This window comes from Herpailurus yagouaroundi, unplaced genomic scaffold, assembly GCF_014898765.1.
Source record: "Herpailurus yagouaroundi ecotype Mexico unplaced genomic scaffold, PumYag 140, whole genome shotgun sequence".
Lineage (NCBI taxonomy): Eukaryota > Metazoa > Chordata > Mammalia > Carnivora > Felidae > Herpailurus > Herpailurus yagouaroundi.
In genome coordinates this window covers 76,758,750-76,776,542 of record NW_024412395.1, presented here as the reverse complement: position 1 = coordinate 76,776,542, position 17,793 = coordinate 76,758,750, and the positions used below count along the sequence as shown (strand labels likewise).

Genomic DNA, 17,793 nt, shown 5'->3' with positions numbered 1-17,793 from the left:
CTGACATGATTTAATCTCAAGTCATGCAGTTCAAAAGAATCTTGTCTCTATCATTAATAATGTACAGTTCATTATATTTTAATAAGACAAAGTTGTAATTAGGGTCTATCTGAATAGAGTCATGTGTAAGAATGTACTACATTTTTTTTTCTCAGAAATAATTACATACTCAGAGATTTGCCAAGTTCCAATATGAATATTAGCTTAACCTTCTCTGAAATACAATTATATGGATTCAGAATTAGAGGAGTCCTTATTCTCCAGCACTTATTTCCTTTGAAATTGCACTCCCAACTTCATTGATAATCAGCAGACTGACTTGATTTGATTATATTTACAGAAATCAAGCCTGTTTCACTGTGGACAAGGCCCTCTGATGTTTACCAATCATACTAAGTTCTGCTTCACTTCTGTTCCTTATAGGAGTCAGAAAGTTCTTGACTTTGCTAGGGGCTCCAAGTTCTTCTTATATGTGGAAATGATATATTCATAATTAAATCAGTACACTTAAGAGTGAAAAGGGGCACTAAAAATAATTAAAATGATCTAATTTTTGAAATATACTTACTAACCAACAAGTTTATCATATTAACAGACCCATAAACCATTCTATTCAAAGACTATTTTTCAAAACCAAAATTCTAATAATACAGTATGCATAAACTAGACTGTCCCAGGGAAATTGGAATGTTGTTAACCCTATTAAAATATTATAAAATGAATGTAACATTACACTGAGATCAAAAAAGTATAGTCTGAAAGGGATTAAGCCATAAGGGATAGGCCTGAATTACTCTATTACTTTAGCCCTTGAAGCTTTATGATATCTGGTTTAGCCGTTGATACAACTATATAAATAAGTTCAATGAATATGTTCAAGGATAAGCCCCTGTCTCAAGTTATAAACACGAAACCACAGAATCATATCAACTTGAAAACTATAACATCTAATAAAACTATGGAATATTCTTAATTATTTTTTTTAACATTTATTCACTTTTGAGACAGAGAGAGAGAGAGAGAGGATGAACGGGGCAGGGTCAGAGAGAGAGAGGGAGACACAGAATCCGAAACGGGCTCCAGGCTCGGAGCTGTCCGCACAGAGCCCGACGCGGGGCTCAAACTCACGGACCGTGAGATCGTGACCTGAGCCGAAGTCGGACGCTTAACCGACTGAGCCACCCAGGCGCCCCAAAACTATGGAATATTCTTAAGATATTAGTCTTAAAATATTGGTAACTTGAAACTAAATTTGGTATAGAATAATGAGGTAATTCTCAAGAAAATCTTTGGTTTAGTCATTGAAGATTATTTAAAGTCCATGATAATATTCCTTATAAAAACTGTATTAACTCTGTTGATAATTTGCTATAAAATCATGCTTAGTATATCACATTTGTGCTTACTGTATTCTTCCAAGGCAAGAATAGCACTTATTTTTATAGCACTTTATAATTTATAAGCACAATACATATATTATCTTATTTTGTCCACTCAATATATTTGAGAAATAATCGACAACTTTTTTATAAGAGAAGTAAGGCTTTGAAAGAGTAAGAGAATTGCCCAAAATGACATTACTATTAAGTGGTAGAACCCAGAGTTTTGATTACTAATAAATTACACCAGTAAGGAAGCAAGTGATTTCTGGGGAGTATGGGAACTAAGAGGGGAAGATCCTTAGAGAACACTTTTCAGAAATAATTTTTGCCCCTTCTAAGAGTTATGGACCATCTTTCATTGAATCACTAAAATTAAATCTTACACAAATTAAATCTTAGACACAAAATGTCTATTCTACTCCCTTAAGCATCTCAGACTCAGAATCAGAAAATATTTCAATTCTAAAGTAAACAAATTCTGATAAACACGAAACTGTTTAATCATGCTTTTATCAAGTAACTGAAGTATGAAGTTTCCTAATAAAAGGGAGAAACAGAATTGCCATAGAATTTAATTTTTAGATGTTAATCAAAAATTTTCTTCAAATGTGCTGTGTAATTCAGCATTCGGAGAAATATAAGAAGGAACACAAGGTAAGAAGAAAGGCCTTTTAAGTTATCCCTGAAAACTTTAATCCCTCTGATAAGCAAAAGATACCTGTAAGTGGAGCCACCTACTCTTTTTATTTTGGGAATGTGACACATTTCCACATGTTTTTGGAAGCATAAAGTCCACCAACAAAAACAAATGAACCTTTGGTTGCTTTGCTTCTGCCTTCCCATTTTCTTGCTAATAACTGCAGTGTAGGCATTTATCAGTGTTTGTATAGACCCTACATGTATTATTTGCTATTTTGAGAAAAGGCTATTCAAGTTTTCTTTTTTTACATCCTAATCCAAGGGGCCAAACTTATGCCACTCTTTATACTGATAAAATGTGTGTGTTTCTAAGATAAATGGATCATAATCATAATTGCCTACTAAAGTCAACTTAGCTCAAAAATTGTAACAGTGCCTAAAGTTAAATACAGCCTGATGTCATTACAGGGAATTTTTTCAAACACTGATTTTGATAACATATTTTATAATACTTTATAAATGGTTCTTTTCTGGTTAGAAGACTATTTTGTACCTTCACAAAGTATCCTAAAGTGATACGAATAAACTCTCTCAGTAACCCCACATTTTAAAAACATTTTTAACCCTAGAAGCACCTAGGTTTGATACGCTGTAAAATTATTCATTGTTTTTATGACTTACTCCTAATAATTAACCTATTCTAGCATTGGCAGTTGTTACATTGTTAGTAGACATGCTCAGAGTCTTGCTAGGTCAGTAGAGTGGCATCTGTGCCCAAATTAGGGAAAACACAATATATAATCAACAGTGCCTCTTTAGAGAAGTTTTGCCCTTTATCTTCAGAAGAAGATCTTTCAGAAGAAGAAGCTTCAGTTCATTTCCCTTAACTACATAGAAGCTGCTATTTAAGTATTTAGAAGAACAACTTCAAAACTTGGCATTAACTTTCTGTTGTCAGTTTCAGGCTGGGCAACTGATTAGCCTTCATGCTACTTCCAAAGTTTTAATCAGCTTTATTAGATAAACTCAGGCTTGATGCATGCATTCTTCTTGAATCACAACATTCAAACTCAGATAATCTGAAGAGGACAGAACAAAAGATGAGATTTTTTAGGCAAAAGGATTTGGCTAAACACTGACACTCTGAAGTAGGCATTTACTCATTATAAAAACACCTTAGCTGAAATCTTCCTATTCTCAACCATCTTGAGCAAAGCAGTATCTTCTAAAAATCATTATATTCAGCAGTGGATCAAATAAAAATCATTTGTTGGAACACAGAGTCCATTCATTGGATATTTTACTTAACAGAATAAAATGTTACTCTATTAATATGAAAGTTTATTAATAATTCTTTGATTTTCTCTGGATAGTGGCTTTCTTAACCATAGGCTTAAGTGCCTTTCTGACTCTAATTTTATATATCACTGAGTACATAAATCTTTCTTTTAAACATATCTTTAGCAAGGTTCAGGAATGACACAAAAGAATATAACCTAATAATTGAGAAAATACCATTAGATATGGCCATTCTCAGATCCTTTGTAGTGAGTCTTTGTTATTACCCTGGGTTTCCTCCTTGTCCAGCAATAGGTTTTAAGGTAGCCTACATACTCTTAATAGTGTGAATTTCCTAAAGCACACCTCTCCTCAGAATCCAGGCCCAGTTAGTATTATTTTTTAAATCTTTCCCTTACTTACAAGAGCCATTTAAAATGCATTAAAACCCTAGTTTTCTTTAAATCTCTTAATAGGAACCAAGGTTACATTCTGTGAGAAGAAGCTTTTCTCAACCTTCATCTGTAGGTTTGAAACCTTGATATTCTCGAACACCACACTTTCATCCTAGGAAAGATTTCAGAGCATTCAATTCTTACTCCACCTTAATTGATTCTGTTAAGTAGAGTCTTGGATAACTATTTTATCCCATAATAGAAAACAATTAGCCCTATGTGTGGTCTGACAACAAATGTGAGGGGTTTGGATATGCCTAACATTAAATGCTTTTGCTTTTTTAAGGGCATTAAAGAAATCCTAGTAGCCAAAATATTGGAGATGCAGGAGAAAACTATGGTTTCCCTTATGAATTTACACACACTTAAGTAAGATAGACTTATAATTCTAGTAAATAGAACAAATGCTGTATCTATAAAACAACAAATACCTTGGTAAAGTTTGAAAACTGGTCATATCTGGCTATATTATCAACATGATAATGTCTAAGCACTTAAAAACACCTTTGATGTTTGGATTTTTCAGATTTGTTCTAGATGTTTCATACCTGTAGACATAGCCATGCCATATACAGAATATACAATAGCAACAGGCCATTTGTTGTAATATGGTAAATTAAAAAAAAAAAACAAAACACTCTCTTGCTAGAGAGATAATGTGTGTAGAAGATTTTAGCTTATATTTTCTATATATTGGTTAGCGTATATTTTACTGACATTAAATATTTTTTATAAAACATTTCAAACTCTAGATTTACATTAGGAATTTTGACAGATATTAATACATGTAAAGATAATTTATATATATAATATCTGGAAACCTGTCCTATTATGACCACTTATTTTATACCAGTTACTATGACCAGAGTAGACACTATTCTTAAATATACTTAAATGTATCTCTCTATATATTTCTGGCCCTCTTTTGTCATCCATACCAAAAGTATAAGGGTTCTTACAGCATCTTAGCAAGTATAAGCATTCACTGCATATATCATCCCAGATTCAGTACATATTTCTTCCTTTAATACTGTAACACTGTCATTATTCCTTTTTATCTTTCATTCAGGTCTTAGTTTGTGATGTTTCTAGCCTTTCAAAGCATTAACTTTGAATAAAACTCACCCATAACATTATATTTCACCTTTTAAATACAAAGATATTATGACTATCTGCTCTTACAGAATTCAAAGTTTTTTAAAATTAAAAAATGCAACAATAGGTAGACCTTCTTAAAATTAAAAAATGGCCAACTCTTCTTTAAATGCTGCCTATTTTTTTTTTAATTTTTTTTTTCAACGTTTATTTATTTTTGGGACAGAGAGAGACAGAGCATGAACGGGGGAGGGGCAGAGAGAGAGGGAGACACAGAAACGTAAACAGGCTCCAGGCTCTGAGCCATCAGCCCAGAGCCTGACGCGGGGCTCGAACTCACGGACCGCGAGATTGTGACCTGGCTGAAGTCGGACGCTTAACCGACTGCGCCACCCAGGCGCCCCAAAATGCTGCCTATTTAATGTATATCCCAACTTTCTTCTCTAAGAACATTATATTCCTTATATACAAGGCTAGACTAATAATAAAACAATTAAAAATCATATAAATAAGCAACATTTAAATTAACTACATGTAAGTTTATTCTAGCATTTATTGAAATTTGATTGTACAATATTAGAATAAGAGTCTTATTTTTTTCACTATTTTAATTTCACATCTTCTCCAAAAACTAAAGCTAGTTTGTACTTCTGTCGGAAAAGAGTAGGAATTGTATATGAAAACCTTCTTATAATGTTAGGTAGATGATAATCCAATTATATCAATTTTTTTTATCCTGCCTCATAAAGGATAATGAACTATCCATTAATGTATCTACTTTTTGTGTATATTGCCAAAATGTTTCTGGGCTAAAATATTCAGGTGGAGGAATAAAATGTAATAATATAGTTATATATTAATTACTCTGGCACATACTAAGGCCACTCCACCTATTGGTAATACTTTTGTTTTGCTACCTTTATTCTGAAAGTAACATGCTATATGTTAAGATCCAGTATTCTACAAATAGAGCCCTCGTCAAAAATAACATGACACATTCTATTTAATATTCCACTTGTCTGGCATTTTCATTTTAATCCTATATTTGTTATTCAGGCTAATTCAGTATATACCAAGGCATTTTTGTTCTAAGACTTTTGTAAATTTCAAGAGTCCAAGGGTAATCGCATTTTCCTTCAAAAACAAATTTCTGTTTGAAGTGTTTTTCCTTAGTTAATTTATTTTAGGTATTGTGCTCTTTACCAAAATGTACTGATGTACTTTCACAGTGCATTCATTCAATTCTATAAAGATTGTATTACTTTATTTTTCTCTCCAGATATAAATTACAGAAAAATGGAGATGGTACAAAAATCATTAATGTACCCCCCCCAAAAAAATTCTGTTTTGCTTAGGTTGTGATATTTGGCTCTTATTTTATAGAGAATGTAAGATAGCAATAATAGCATAAACAGATTTAATACCATATAAGAGATAAATTTTAGCTCTTAACTATCAAGATCCTTTTTCCTGCAAGTCAGGATATAAAAATGGACAAAGGTATGGAAACTAAACCCTCTTCCTTAGCCTCATATAATTCTGAAATGACCAATGATAACAAAGAAAGGAAATGCTAATTAACATAAAGTATTGCCGAAAACGTGGATTTTTTTTCCTTTACGTGTTTTGGAGAAAACACCTAAAGGATAAAAATTTTAAAGTACACATCAACAATTTGAGATGATTTTAATATTCTCAATGTGTTTCTAGCTAATCCCATTTAGGACTTTTTTTAACCTGATACCAAAGCAAAGAAATCTATACAATATCCACTTACAGAACATATTTTTCACAAATAAAAGAAACCTTCTAAAATCCCTATTAGTAGCTGACCTACAATACAAATTATTTTTAAAAGATACTAATACAAGTAAATTCCTCCTGCATTATTCAAATGCTGACTCTACGTTAACCTTAGGATTATTTTATTCAGGCTATATCCAACTGTTTGTGAGAATAGCTTTCAGTTAAAAGAACACATAGAATATCCTAATGTCTATGCCAAAGGAAAAATGAAAATGAATTAAGCAACAATCCTATGTTTACCAGTTAGATTTTTATGCCCGTGCCCTAACTATGTGTCTATCTTTAGAGAATGACTTGTTTAAAACTCTTGAGCTCAAACCTAACCTACCTTCACATGTTGAATATTTAAAACATCTACCTCTACAGACTTACCAATGATGGGTTTTGATAACTTGGTTGACTTTGGCTAGTCCCCTTCTCACTACTCTAGATGTTAAACAGTAAGTGTCACTATTTTTCCTTGGCTTTTCTAAGATCAGGTTGATTTACTAATTTTTTTATACTTGGCTACACACAGTTATATATTTATATTGGTTTTTGTGCCCCTGAATGGATAGCTGTACTTTTAGATGGTCTCCATAAATTATGGAAAAAGAAGAAGTCCTATATATTCTCCTTAGGCTAGAAAACTAATTTTATGGTATCAGCTACATCCAAAATGTTTTATTTAAAATTTGTTTCAAATTAATTACCTTATTTTTATGTAATAAAGGCTGATTTTTATGTGGGCAACATTAAAATTAAAAAAAAATCTTTCTAGTTTGAGGATTATTAATTGAGGATTATTAATTGTCAGATTACTTTTTAATTCTAGGTCAGACAGTGTCATAATGAACGTTAAAATTTTTCCTTTATATTCAGCAAAAAATACTCCTTCCATATTTTAAAATGGTGTAAAAATCCAACCATCAATGTTCACACAATGAACCATACATAGTTTCAGTAATTCATTTTAGTACTTACGGTTTTCTTCTATAATACCAAAATAAGCTTTTTACACATCGTTACTTATTTAATTACATTCCAGTAATGAATTAATAAATGAAACTGAACTCAGGAATAAAAGGTTTGCTTTTTAAAAATGTAGGGAGTTCCCATAAAGTAAGTTTTACAGAAACTTAAATATAAAAGTTAATGCAATAAATTCATTTTACCAGGATTGAAGATTCTTTGCCTTATGGAAGCCTTTATAAATTGCTTTAGTAAGTGATTTTTAAGGATAATCTGAAAAATGCTATATAGGATATTTTTTATAATGTACCAGTCTGATTATGTTAATAAGTCATAAGCTACCATGCAAAAAATACTGAAGTACCCATCATGCCTTGCTATCTTGGGACTTTGTAACTTGAATTTAAACATAGTTTGAAGAAATTATTTAAAACATAGAACAGAGATGTAGGTGTTCATGGCTTCCAAGTTAGCAAGGCCCTTAATACTTTTTTATACGTTTTTAAAAATACAATTTAGATGATAGCTTAAAGACCTATATAAACATGGGTTTCATCACACTTCAAGGTGTAGCCCATGTCCAACATAATAGGTACATTTCATTAAAAATGTAAAATATGACATTTTGTGCAGTTCATAACAAAATCTCTAATTAGGGGAAGTTAGAACATGTCTTGACTGTCATGTATGAGATAATTTACCAGGAATTATTCAATATGTAGCATTTTAGTTAGAGTGGGATTTGCTTTGGTAATAACTGTGGAGTCAGTTAACCTGATTTCTGCAGGCTTGTTAGGAAAGATGTCATAAGAATACAGTAATAAATGTTCAGTAAATTTATAGAACTTAAATTGTTAGTAAATAGATGAGTCTTTTCATAAGTTCATTTATATTAAAACTGTATGTATGAAATGAAAAAGTTTCAGTGTTTGTGAGCTTGAATAAAATTCTCTGGCTTTGTTACTATAATAGTCAAGTCAAATAAAACTTTTGAATATTGATATGTTTTCATGTTTAGAGATAAATGTATTATCTAAAGTATTTGTAAAATGTTATTTCAAAATACTTAGATTCATAAATTTATGACAGCATACTTTCATTTAGAGGAGAACTACTGGATTCAAGAATTTGGAACACTGTTCTGAAAATGAGAAACAAAATAATCTTAAGGAAAAAAAATACAGACTATAGAGTTATTAAAATTTTTAACAAATTTATACCAGCACACATAAGCAGGCTTAGGATATAAAGGGAACTATTGAAAGCAAGAGAGAAATATTTCATGATAAAGGTAAGTTAGTTTTTCTAAGTTTCTATTTTGGCACTCATCTATTTCATAATCTAGTTATCAAGAATAATCCCCCACCTTGAAACACTCATTGCTGTATTTCAATTAAGGGGTCTTTTTTAGACTTTTCATCTTCAAATCTTCGGTTCTGATTATACTACTTCCTCTTCCTCACAATACACTGCCCTCAGTATATACTCAGTGACTGATTGTGGTGTTGGTGCTGAGGCTCTGGCATCAAGATAAATCTGAGTCTAGGCTCTTCTGTTTTACAAACTATAACTTTGGCCAAGTTACTTAATCTCTCTCTGCCTCAACTTCTCATCAGCTAAACAGAGAAACAAAAATACCTCAGAGTTGATGAGAAAAGTAAATGAGAGAACATAATTAAGGAACACAGAACTATTGGTTCTCTCCTTTCACTTTTGCTTATTACCGAACTAACAATGAAAAATTTTGGCAAAATTATAGCCATGGGATTCTCCCCTTTTAATAATCCAAAGAGAGGACTTCCTGAACAGGTATATTTGGTGACATATCTATTCAAAAAGCAAGTCATCATTTTCACAGAGGCATATATGGAAAAAGTCAAGGTTTTAGAGTCACAAAACCTTACCTGCTATAAAATTTTTATTTTTCTACACTTAGCAATGATACATGTGGTAGTGAGCATTAAAGACTGAAGTGCTGATGTGTAGTGTAAGTTTTTACTTTCTCATTGCCTAGTTTCTTTGAACTCATGAATGGCAATTTCGTTTTTTTGCAGACTTGAACATTTCTTGTTAATTTTATCCTTTTATATTTTGAGAATGTTGTTAGATCATACAATTTCCTAATTGTTATAACTTGCTGCTGCATTATTCCTTTTATATTAAGCCTCACTTTATATTCAGTAATGGTTTCCCCTCTCAATATAGACTGCCTACTATTAATAATACAATACCAGCTTTCTTTTGGTTTATTTATATGCCCAGTATTTCTTCATGTCTCATTTTCTCTTGTAAGTATATGCCTTTTAACTACACATAGCTAACTTTTTATTAAGAATGAACATTGCTGGGGCACCTGGGTGGCTCAGTCAGTTGGGTATCCGACTTCGGCCCAGGTCATGATCTCACAGTTTGTGGGTTCGAGCCCCACATCGGGCTCTGTGCTGACAGCTCAGAGCCTGGAGCCTGCTTTGAATTCTGTGTCTCCCTCTCTGCCCCTTCCCTACTCACGCTCTGTCTCTCAAAAATAAATAAACATTGAAAAGAAAATTTTTTTAAAGAATGAACATGGCTGTCTTTTGACAGAAGGTTTATCCTTTGATGTTCATTACAATTCTGAGATATTTGTAATTATAATCATTTCTACTGTCTTATTATGGGTTTTCTTTTACCATATTTTTCATTTTTCTTTGCCCCTTTTTCTCCTTCCTGTCTTCTTTTGGATTGAATTTTCTTTAACATGTCTTTTCATGTGGTTTGAAAGAAATACATTGTATTTGTATTATTGTACTGATTTAACCTAAAATGTGTAACATCCTTATTAACTTTATATTTTTAATATTTATAGCTTTTTAACCAGCAGACTCTTCTAGACTAGTTTAAGGAAAGCCAAATTACTGAAACTATCTTAATGTTTTCCAATATAAAAGTTACTACATTTTTAAAAATATTTTGAGAAAAAATGTGCAGTCGGTCATATTTTTATTGAATGTATTAAGAAAACAGAAATTCTAATCTATAAATCAGTCATAAACTACTTTTTGAAAGTACATCTTCATGTTAAATCGCACAAACCAGTGACTATCAACTAATGAGGGGTACATGCACAAGGCATGAATGACGTTAGGAATGGTAGTATAGGGAGGATAGAACCATTTTTCCCATACCATACACTAAGAAAGGTGGTATCATCCATTCCCAGTGAGTCTTCCAGGCCTCTGCAGATGTTTCATCCAAAATATTCTTCATGACTTGAAGGCAGGGCTCATCTCTCCTTGGAGCTATAATTTTCTTCTTGCAGATGGCACACTTGGTTTCCTGAAACATCCTGACATCTCATACCTTCCAGTTCTTAAGTGAGGAGCTGTGGACTTTAAAATCTATGGTGAGTAGTCTGTGCCATAAACCAAATGATATTTAGTTAACAGCCAAGGATGGAACTTCCGTACTTAGCCTTACCTTACTTTGAAGATCCAAGTATGGCTAAAACTCCCAATAGCTATTCATGAAAAGATGCAGTAGAAAGTATATTATTTCTAGTTGTCAATGCCATAGGAAGATCCTCCTGGTGTGTAGCTCTTCCCAATTCCCTTCCCTTGTCATGAAAATATAAGTAGAAACTGATTAATATGATATAATCTTAAGCAGGGTATTTTAAATATGGTCAACTATTCCCTGTTAGATGGTTCCCATAATTCAGAGGATCTATACTAGGAAACCCAGGACTACCAAAAAACTAAGAGAAAGCAGCAATTTCCCCTTTAAACTGGTTAGTCCCTTCCCCTCAGCTCAAAGTAGTTCTTGGTGATAGAGGAAAGTAGCTTAGGCTGAGCTTCTCTTATCCTCAGTCTCAAAAAAAGAATAAGACATTCTCTAAGAAGGTTAAAATCCCCATTAATTAATCTAAATTAGCTTGGTTGTTACTGTTTGGCCCTTCCAGCAATATTAACCCCCAAATTTGGTGTGCTCCTATTGATAAAAGATGACCAATGCTATCTAAAGCTCCTTCCTGTAAGAGGAAGGGTCAGGACCATCTGAGTTGTGCTGAAATGACATATTTCATACTGGTTTCATTTCGCAAGGGACTCAAAGCCTTTCTTCTAAGACTGATCCCCCTAACCTGTGCTCTTGGTTACCCAAATCTATGCTGGAGCTCCCTCCAAGCTCTCAGAACTCGTAAACCTTTGCTGCAAAAATAGACTTATGGCTGTCAATACATCCACACCCTTTTAGATCCACTGATGTTATTCACTCAGGCAAAAGATGAGGGCAAGGACCCACCAACGTTTACAGCAACCTTGATCTCACCCACCAGAACAGTTGTTCTATATTTGGTAGAACTATGGATAGTGGGGAATTGCCTCCAGGAGACTATTTTAGATCATCATATAGCAGCTTTATGAACCAAGTCTCAGTCAAGAGGCATGGCCTCCCCCATAACTCCGGGTTACACTAATGTAGGCCAACAATGCAACTACATACTTACCAGGGGTGGGGCAGTCAGAGATCTAAGAAACCAGCCCTACATAATGCCCAAGGAGTAATCTGCTAAATGCTTCATACTGCCACTTGCTACTCAAGCTACATCATGATCATAAGGCATCCTAGATGGAGGCCCACCCAACCTAACCAACTACTGGCTTTACTTCAGTTTTGGAACTTCCCCTATCTAAAGAGCTATTTCCTGGAGTGCCTGGCTGGCTTAGTCAAAGCATGCAACTCTTGACCTTGGGCTTTTAAGTTCAAACCCCACATTGGTTGTAGAACTTACTTAAAAATTAAAAATAAAGAGCTATGCCCCAACCACAGGTCCAACTGTGCAAAAAAAGACCTGTGTCCATGTTCCAGCCTAGGCCTTCATGAGTACTTTGGCATCAACTTAATATTCAACTTATCCGGCTCTTCTCAGCCCCTATAGGGGTCTTATAGGTCGTTAAGAAAAATAATGAGGCCTACTTCCAGAATAACTTTGAGATATCAATGAAATCAGAGATGGTATCTATTTGTTCTTCCTGCCTATTCTTGATCTCCATATATAGCCACAGGTCTTATGACTTCTGAGGTGCCTAAGCTCTAAGTTCACTTGTAGAATGGCTCTCCAATATACAGTGATACACCTAACATATACATTGACCACAACTTCTTGCATGACTTCATTGATAGGACTGTAGCCTGCTAAGTTGACAGCTACGTTATTACTTTAACATGATACGTTGTGAACACCTGGTCTATCCCCTTCTGCAACTATGCCCCCAAGAACCCCAAAATGAATATTTAGGAGCCTCAAGGTAGTAGTTTTGGAGAAACCTCTGTTCTGTCAAAGGGTGCATAAGATGCCCTCTCTTCAGTTTTAAGTTTCACCTTTCCTCCACTTGCCATTCCTAAACTGTTGGATCAAATTGAACACATCAACTAAGTACCCAAAGGATACTTGTTTTACATACCTTGCCCCTGACAGAGAATCCAACTGGTTCATCTTCCATATTACCACAGAGTAACTTAGATCCCCACTTCTTCAGAGTATCCTGTATTAATTATGTATCTGTACTAATTATGCCCTCTCCTCTTTCGATTCTCTATTTTCTTGTGCCCTTTGGTACCATAAATATTCTGGTAGCCAGTTAAGTGCCTCTATAAATGACAAGCTGCACAAAAGGAACTCCATTAACACCCAGCAAGTCAAGATCCAGTGTATTGACCAGCACTAGGCCATAGGAAAGATCATTCAAGTGGAAGTGAATGTCCTTTCATAATAGGAACAGAAAGATTGCTATCAAGGCACTTCAACAGAAGAGGTTATCATACCACTGGTTTTCCAAGTCTGTTTTTGTTCATTCATATAAACACATCTCATTTCTTTTACCACTCTGCTCTATCCAGCCCTAGGAGAGATTATACCCCTCCTACACCCCAGTAATCTGCCCTACCAATCCCAGAAGATAGCTAGACTATGTCATGTGGAAAGCCCAGGATTCCATTATGAAAAGGAGGGTCTGAAGGAACATTTGTAGAAATGGTCCTTCCACCTTTAGAATGCCTTCAAGCATTCTTTTCTAAGCAATGTTTCCAAGCAACCAGAAATCTCTCACCATATTGATTAATAAACAGAAACTGGAGCTGAATAGTAGCACCTAGAATAAATCTGGGGGAACTACCAGCACAATAGTTGACTTCATAGTGAGCTCTCTCTGCTTGCTACCATGCTGAGAATGAGTATTTCAAGGCAAGTTCTCATTTTAAACTTTGGCCTAGCTATCCAATCACCTATGAAGTATTACGCTGGCTTACTGTGCTGTAGTCATTGAATAAATTGATACCTTAACATCTTCTCTGTGATATTCTCTTATGGAGCCTTGGAGAGATCCCTAAATCCAGTTTGAGATTCTTGGAGCATTGATCATTTCCTCCCTTCACCATCACCTTCAACAAATTCAACAGAACAGATCTGAATAAGGTACTCACAGACTTTTAAACTTTAATAACTTAAGACAGCAAAAGAAATAATCGGTAAAAAGTACTTGAAAGTATATGTATTAACATTTATAACTATTCCACAATGTCTATATTGTATTATAGATTCTGATTTGCCAAAAGAGATCACATAAGGTAAATTATGTATGTGGTAACAAAATTATGATTCAGAAATAAAAAGAAAATATAACCATTTTGAGCTGTTTACAAATTTTTTAAATCATACCTGTAAACCTGTTATTAAAGTTTAAAATTTTTAACATAACCAACTCGAGAGCTTTATAATTTATCACGGATAGTCCAAACGCATTTGATACATTTACTTATTACCTTACTAAATGTTTAATAGAGTAAATGTCCTTTTTTAGTTTGAAAAAACAGGATTCTGATCTTTTTTTATTGCTTTATGTAAAACAGCAGTGGTTACAGTCTTCCCTTATTTTAAGAAAAGCAATAAAATTTTTCTTTAAATTCTGCCAAATTAGCAGAAAACAAATTTATCCTAAATATTCTGAACTGTCAATGTTAGGTAATCAAATACGTGAAACTGTAGAGCCATCTACTGGTTGAAGTGTAATGTTACAAAGCACAACTATTCAGACTATTAACAGAGTAGGTAGGGAGTCATAGTTGTAAGAAATGAAAATATAAACGTGGGCAAAAACCATCTTGTCTAGGACACTGGTTTTTAAAGGCTTAATAAAGAAACCTGTTTATTTTTAATAGGAAACCCAACATATATAACAAAGTAGGACTACTACGTAAAAGCTGAGGTAGGGGGCCTCCAACCCCCAATCTTCACTAATTTGCCCAGCAGAGGCCAGGCCAATGGAAAACAAGCCATAAGAGGTAGTCTGGGCAAATAACATTAACTGTGGTTTGGAAGGAGGCACAATGAGAAGGAATAGTATCAGCAAAGTTGTCTCTCACCCATCTTTGACCCTGGAGACATCTTAGAGACACTGGTGTACAAAGGATAGTGGTTAATGGGCACAGAGAACTGAAGACTAGGAGGGGAGGCACCTGAAAGGCTACAAACCTCACAGTGACACTGTTTATGTGCTCATATGATGCAACACTTTAGAAAACATTAGCATAATTTTCCTAAAAACGCAAAATAAGAAAATAACACATTTGCTTTTTTACCACAAGCCAATTTAAAAACTAAGTTTCTAGGTCCTATGGGCTTTTACCAGCCAGGCCCTAGACTGGTCTAGTCTTGGAAACAAGAGCCCAGTTTCAGGTCCCAGCCTCCTCCCTTCAAAAGGACATGGATGTCCATAGAATCGAGGCAAGAAACAGAGCTCTCCAAGGCCCCTCTCTGTGGCAGACACCCCCAACCTGGATAGCAGCTTATCAGCTAGGCTTGGGGTGACAGGCTGGAGCAAAGTTCCAAAGACTCGCAAACATTCCAAGGCTACATGAAGCACAGTACCCAGCCAGGGGGCATCCACTGGGCTCTCCCAGTTCAACTTCCACGGTGCATGCCTTTGGACAAAGCCATTAGTTTGCCGGACACAGCTGGACACTGCCTCCAGAGCTTTATAGATCTGAAAGTTATCATAGTGGTCGGCTACCTGCTTGGGCAGAGTGGCCACTGCATTCACCAAAGCATAGTCCTCTGCCTGTGCACGAACTGATGGCCCCACCAACCCTGGCTCACTGGGAAAGCAGGTAGTGCAGAAAACCGGATAGGTCCCAGAAGGATTTATTCTATTGGCAGTACACCGGTTCAAGAGGCCTCCCAAAGCATCTGCCAGCTCGGAATCTAGCAACTTAACCACCTTTTCATCATAGTAATCACAGTCCCAGTTGGGGACGCCCTGCCGAAGAAGAAAGTATCGGAAGCCATCCACAGTATAGCGATCAAGGCAAGTCCTGGGATCCACCACGTTGCCCAAGCTTTTGGACATCTTTTGGCCACAGACCGTCCAGTGTGAGTGGACATAGATGCGGTGTGGTGGGCTCATGCCGGCCCCTAAGAGGAGGGCAGGCCAATAGATAGCGTGGAATTTAAGAATGTCCTTGCCTATGATATGAGAGGTGGTTGGCCACCAAGATTTGAACTCAGCATTTGGGTAGCCAATTACAGTAAGGTAGTTGACCAAGGCATCCAGCCATACGTAGATGGTCTGCGAGTCGTCCTCGGGCACAGGAATGCCCCAATGCAAGTGGCTGCTCCTTCGAGAGACTGACAGGTCTGGCAGCTCCTCCTCTAGCCACTGAAGAACTGCGTGATGAAATGGCTCTGGGGTGATTGCCTGAGGGTCGCTCCGCAGCCACTGCTGAAGAGGCTCTCGGAACTGAGAAAGCCTGAAAATGTAGTTTTCTTCCTTGGTCCAGACTACGGGATGCCCACTCTCTAAAGACACAGGACACGAATTCCCCGAGGAACTCGGCTGCCTGGTGACCTTGGCCTCAGGCAGGAAGCACTCTTCGGAGGCGCAATACCAACCTTCATAGAGACCCTTATAGAGCAGACCCCGGGCCTTCAGCAATCCCCAGAAATGCTGCACAGCGATCCGGTGCCGGACTTCGGTGGTGCGGATGAAGTCGGTAGAGGAGATGCCAGCCTCCCGAAAAAGCTGCTGGAACTGGGCAGAGACTCGGTTGCACAGCTCGGTCGGGGCCAGGCCCGCAGCGGCTGCTGCTTGCTGAATCTTCAGGCCATGCTCGTCGGTACCAGTGGAGAATCGCGTGGCGGCGGCGCTGGGAACTCGGAGGCGACGGTGGCGGCACAAGGCGTCTGCCAGTAGCGCCGAGTACAGGTGCCCGATGTGCGGCGCCGCGTTCACGTAGAAAATGGGTGTCGTGAAGAAAGCGCGCGCGTCGCGAGCATCGTCGCGGGCACGGAGAGGGGCCGAACTGTAGTGGCGGGGGGTAGAGTACTCCAGGAGCGAGACTCCTCTCGTCCCTGGCCGTCTTAGCAGCCGCAGGGCAGAAATCTGCACCATGATGCCGGCCTAGCCGCGGCAGCGGAGGGGGCGTTCTGGAAGCACGTGTGAGGAGCGCATGCGCAGCCGATGTGCACCGCCGCTTCCGGCCGGCCGGAAAGCCAATGAGGTGGGGTCTGCAACGCCGGCCCTCTCCCGCCCCGCCCGCGCCTCCTCTTTGCGCCCGCGTAGGACGTTGGGGCTGTGAAAGTGGAAGCGCGTGAGAAAGCTTAAAGGAGCTGGGTTTAGGAGAGGTTCTGAAAGCAGATAAATCTTTCTCTGACGTCCTATGCGCCTTGCTTTGGGTTGTAATTTTATATTTGTGGATCTCTTTTCCTCTCTAGGCTGACTTGCTTGTGAGGCAAGAATTTTATGTTCAGGCATTTCTCAAGCCCAGTCAGTGGCCGGCACGTTGCTGGACACAACAGTATGCGCTTTACATATGCCCTGCTCAATGCAGAGATCTGAAATATCTAAATTTTATCTCAGAACCTAGCAGCTAGACACTATAAATCTGGAAGAGGGAGGTAGAAAGTAAGAAAAATAATTACCTAGAGCACTTGAGGGAAGAGTAAGAACATGCAAAGTAAGAGAAATGTTTTCTCTAAACACAATCTTAAATCAACCAAGGATGTAGATATCTTATGTGCCAAAGATTATTGAGATCCAGAGAAGTGAAATGCAGGCTGTTGTCACTGATAAGGAAGAGTCAACCTTCAACTTTATTTCTCGAAGTAGTTAGCAACACTTCTAAAGCAGTGTTTTGCCAAGTTTGTGTTTACTGGT

The 17,793-nt window shown here is 36.7% G+C and overlaps 2 protein-coding genes across 2 annotated transcripts in view; one reads left to right on the top strand and one right to left on the bottom strand.

The window, feature by feature from the left end:
• The window catches only part of BOLL (boule RNA binding protein), a 72,039-nt gene that overhangs the window by 46,958 nt on the left and 7,288 nt on the right, over window positions 1–17,793 (top strand). Inside the window, exons 12-13 of the transcript XR_005790451.1 lie at window positions 10,905–10,988; window positions 13,955–14,057. The gene's annotated coding sequence lies outside the window, so the exon portion shown is untranslated. The remainder of the gene's footprint in view (window positions 1–10,904; window positions 10,989–13,954; window positions 14,058–17,793) is intronic.
• Window positions 14,054–17,080, bottom strand: MARS2 (methionyl-tRNA synthetase 2, mitochondrial). The gene has a single exon (XM_040475773.1). The coding sequence runs from the start codon at window positions 17,026–17,028 to the stop codon at window positions 15,247–15,249; it is 1,782 nt and encodes a 593-aa protein (XP_040331707.1). The 5' UTR covers window positions 17,029–17,080; the 3' UTR covers window positions 14,054–15,246.